Raw genomic sequence first — 4,449 nt, 5'->3', positions numbered from 1 at the left:
CATTACAAGGTAATCCTGTTAAGGTGTTTGGTTTATAAAATGAACCTAATCTCAACTGTTGGAGACATCGTACAACAGAGAAGCAAGTCCATATTTTGAGATCGTATAAGAACCAAGCTATATATATTTATATATATATATAGCAAGTAATAAACTCTCGTCATATGTAAGCGTGTATGGGAGCTTGTTTGGTTATAATCCTGTCTGTGTGTGGAGGAAAAGGTACTGAAGATCAATGTGAATGTAAATCTCTTCGGTTTGAAACAAATTTATGGTCATTGAGACAAAATGGTATGGGAGAACTAACAATTGTGCTATATGTCTAGCTTGACACTACATTTTGAGTAATGTTATATAGGAAAGTGGAGATGGAATGTGATTCACAAGTTGTTAACTGGTTATTGAATTGTGTGATCTTTGTTTTGTTGGTATTTGTGGAAGTTTTTGAATGATATAATTAGTTTGAGTCGTGGAGTTCAGCTTTTTTGGGTTGTCGGTGAAGACAATATCTCGACAAATGGTTTGATAGTCTTAATAAGATATTTCCACAAGGTTTTGGGTTCAATGTACTTGTTCCCTATTTTTTTTTCTTTTTTTTAAATACTAGTGAGAAATATATTTTTTATTGAAATCGAATCTTAAATACATACATCTAACCCAATGGATTATCAACTGAGCCAGTAACTCTCATTGGTATTACTCTTTTGCTATTCACCACCTCAATTTCAATCAATCACTACGTAACCCGTTATGTCACAAGTCACATTCACAATGTCGTGAATTTTCTGTTGAAATTATTATATGGAAAAAAGTGATGTTACTGCCTTATGAGAAAAAGACCACCCATGAAGAAGAAGTTGCTATGTCCAACCAAATCCCATGTGTGATTACATTCAAACTGTCAACAAATCATACTACCATTTTCCTTATACAAAAATAAAAATAAAAATCATTCTACGATTTTTTTTGTCAAAGTGGATATCCTTCATGGAACCTTCACTTTCTAAGACTAGAACTTGTGATTATTATTAAATGGAGGGAGAACAGAACAGCAGACCCAACCGCGGTACTCGGACCATAACACAACCACAGAAGTCTATAAATACATCCTACCAAGGAAGACAAAGCTGCATAATTCTAAATTCTAAATCCTGAGATTACTTTAAACGCCCATCTCAATTAAGTACTTGCCCTTAATTCCCCTGCATTTCTTTGTGTGTGAGTTTAGACAAAGCTGAATGTTGAGTAATCAAGAGAACTTGTTGTCTAAGATGGCAACTGGCAATGGACACGGCGAGGACTCACCCTATTTTGATGGCTGGAAGGCGTACGATAGCAATCCTTATCATTCGAAAAAGAATCCTCATGGGGTTATCCAGATGGGACTTGCAGAGAATCAGGTACTTAATTAATTTGGGTTGGAACTAAAAGGACTTCTTTTCTTTTTTTATGTGTGTTAATTTGTTCAGAAGCTAACACACATATCCTTGTGGTTTTCCTTGTGCAGCTTTCCTTTGATTTGATTGAAGAGTGGCTTTTAGACAACCAAAAAGCCTCCATTTGCACAAATGGAGGAGTGAGTGAATTCAAGGACATAGCAATTTTTCAGGACTACCATGGCTTGCCAGAGTTTCGAAATGTAGGCAATTCTCTCCATCTCTCTCTCTCTCTCTCTCTCTTTATGAGTTGTCTTTTTAACCACTCTCAACTCCAAAAAAACTAATTAACTGATGTCCAACAAACAGGCTGTTGCAAAGTTCATGGCCAAAGTAAGAGGAAATAGAGTCACATTCAATCCTGACAACATTGTCATGAGCGGCGGAGCGACCGGAGCGCACGAGACTCTGGCATTCTGTTTGGCTGATCCAGGTGCTGCATTTTTGGTTCCTACACCTTACTATCCAGGGTAATACATCCACTTCTTTCTTTGATGTGCTTGATTACATTGACTTGTAGATGTATCATGTTCTTTAGTCACACAAAGAAAATTGGACTTTTAATGCATCATAAACAGGAAAATGAGAGACAGGAGGGAGAGGAAGAAAAACTCACAATTATATTTTAACGTATGTACATTAAGATATGTTATCTAAATTAATAAACTATACTAGTTATGACCAATTCTTTACTAAAAGTCGCAGCCTGAGCACAACCCAAGTTGGTGCTGAAATTGTGGCAAGTCCACTGGTTTTTTCTAAATAAGAAAATTTACATAAGTGGAATCATTAGTCATCTCATAAGGCCAAGCACGCATTGACTTGACAAGGGAAGAATTTTATCTAGTGTCTTTCTTTATAGAAACATGACTTGGATAGCACTAGCAGCGAAGAAACTAAGAATCATGTTCTGCATTCTCTCTTTCTTTCTGCCTTTTTCTCAAAAATGTTAATCGTGATTATTGCAGATTCGATCGCGACTTGAGATGGAGAACTGGAATCCAACTCTTTCCAGTTGTTTGTGAGAGCTCTAATGATTTCAAGGTTACAAGGGAAGCCTTGGAAGCTGCATATGAAAGAGCACAAGAAGCTAACATAAAAGTGAAGGGATTGCTTATAAACAATCCATCAAACCCATTAGGCATTGTGTTGGACAGGGAGACACTCAGAAGTATTGTGACCTTCATCAATGAAAGGAACATCCATTTAGTCTGCGACGAGATCTACGCTTCCACAGTTTTTAATCAACCTAACTTCGTCTCCATTTCGGAGATTATAGAGGAAGACAATGTTCAATGCAACAGAGATCTTGTGCACATTGTTTATAGTCTTTCAAAGGACATGGGTTTCCCTGGCTTCAGAGTTGGCGTAATCTATTCATACAATAAAGCAGTCGTAAGTTGTGCTCGCAAAATGTCCAGTTTCGGACTAGTTTCCACACAAACTCAGTATCTGATAGCAGCAATGCTATCCGACCAAGAGTTTATCGGGAGGTTTCTTGTCGAAAGCAGAATGAGATTAGCTAAAAGGCACAGAGACTTCACTTGGGGACTATCTCAAGCAGGCATTAAGTGCTTGAAGAGCAGCAATGCAGGCCTGTTTTTATGGATGGATTTACGGAAACTACTCGAAGATCAGACATTCGAGGCAGAAATGGTGCTGTGGCGTATGATAATCAAAAAAGTTAAGCTCAATGTCTCCCCTGGTTCTTCTTTTCATTGCTCTGAACCAGGTTGGTTTAGGGTATGTTTTGCAAACATGGATGACAAGACAATGCAAGAAGCTCTATCAAGGATTAAAGAGTTCATGCTTCTTCAAAATGTGGGTTCGATGGCGCAGACGAAGAGAATGTTTAGGCAACAAAGCCTTATCGTCAGTTGCTCGTCTAGTAGATTTGATGAACTTATGAGGTCACCATGCCTAAGGTCCCCTCAATCACCCCTCATTCGTGCAACAAACTAGGCAGAAATGGCGATAGCAATCCACGCTTACTATATATATGCAGCTAGGACTTACCCAAAAAAATAAGCGCAGCTAGGAGAATTGTTCATAAACTCTTGTTTATCAGGCTAAAATTTACATCCCTGCAAAGAATAAACTCTTGTTCAAATTCTCTATGTATTTCATGTCTCACAGTATAGGTTTTGCAATTATTTATCCCTGGCTTCGAAGTTATGACAGATTATTGATTTATATGTTAATTAGATTCCATGATTTTTTTTCCTGGACCAAGAAATTCCAAATGCCCATTATGTCATATATACAAAGCAACATAATCAAATAGATCACTAGCCTCCACCATAACAGAACATTCTGTGAAACTTTTTGCTTGATAATATCAGGCATCAGCAGTTCAGCACCCTACAATGCCCTTGGTATAATCATATGGTTCGTAGGGATTGAGAAATAATTCATTATTGCTGTTTTACCTCTATGTCATTCTCCAATGTTGGCTAATGTTTCTGTTTCTACCAAACATAGGTTGGGCTTAAGCATCGGCTGCATTACGAAGCCCATTAGCATGAATCCATGTTCATTTTTTGGCAAATGACATATAAGTACCTACCTCATTAAAGTTTGACATGTAGGTCCAACAAAAAAAACACTTTACAACATGACTACCTATTTTATTTATTTAGTCATTACGTAATCTCCTTTTTCTCCTTCTTCTTAAATATGTCTTAATTTATGCTACATTTCTATTTTGAGGAAGTTTTAACCAAATTTGATTTGTGATTGATTTCATTTTTTGAAACAAAATCGTCTCTTCATATCATCTATCAATTCGATTTACCTAACATCAATGATCTGGAGAGATCGATATTTGACATAGGTAAGGAAAATCTGTCTTTGACTCGTTTTTTGTGTGTTTGTTTGGATTGTTCTACCACTGAATCATATATCATGGAGGAAGAGGTGATGATTCTTTGTAAGTTTCGTTCAAATAGTTTGGTGTTGAAGATCTAGATTCTGAAGTAGTTTCGAATTTAACAATTTAGGCCTCTTGCCTTTC

General features: G+C 36.9%; 1 protein-coding gene across 1 annotated transcript; it reads left to right on the top strand.

Annotated features, from left to right (window-relative positions):
- Positions 1–1,143: 1,143 nt before the first annotated feature.
- On the top strand, positions 1,144–3,652 carry LOC119980802 (1-aminocyclopropane-1-carboxylate synthase-like). Its single transcript, XM_038823595.1, has 4 exons — positions 1,144–1,400; positions 1,508–1,639; positions 1,746–1,906; positions 2,405–3,652. The coding sequence occupies exons 1-4, from the start codon at positions 1,239–1,241 to the stop codon at positions 3,396–3,398; spliced, it is 1,449 nt and encodes a 482-aa protein (XP_038679523.1). The 5' UTR covers positions 1,144–1,238; the 3' UTR covers positions 3,399–3,652.
- The last annotated feature ends 797 nt before the right edge of the window (positions 3,653–4,449 follow it).

Source organism: Tripterygium wilfordii, chromosome 16, assembly GCF_013401445.1.
Source record: "Tripterygium wilfordii isolate XIE 37 chromosome 16, ASM1340144v1, whole genome shotgun sequence".
NCBI classification, from domain to species: Eukaryota; Viridiplantae; Streptophyta; class Magnoliopsida; order Celastrales; family Celastraceae; genus Tripterygium; species Tripterygium wilfordii.
The sequence above is the reverse complement of the archived record's forward strand: the minus strand, read 5'-3'. Positions and strand labels throughout refer to the sequence as shown.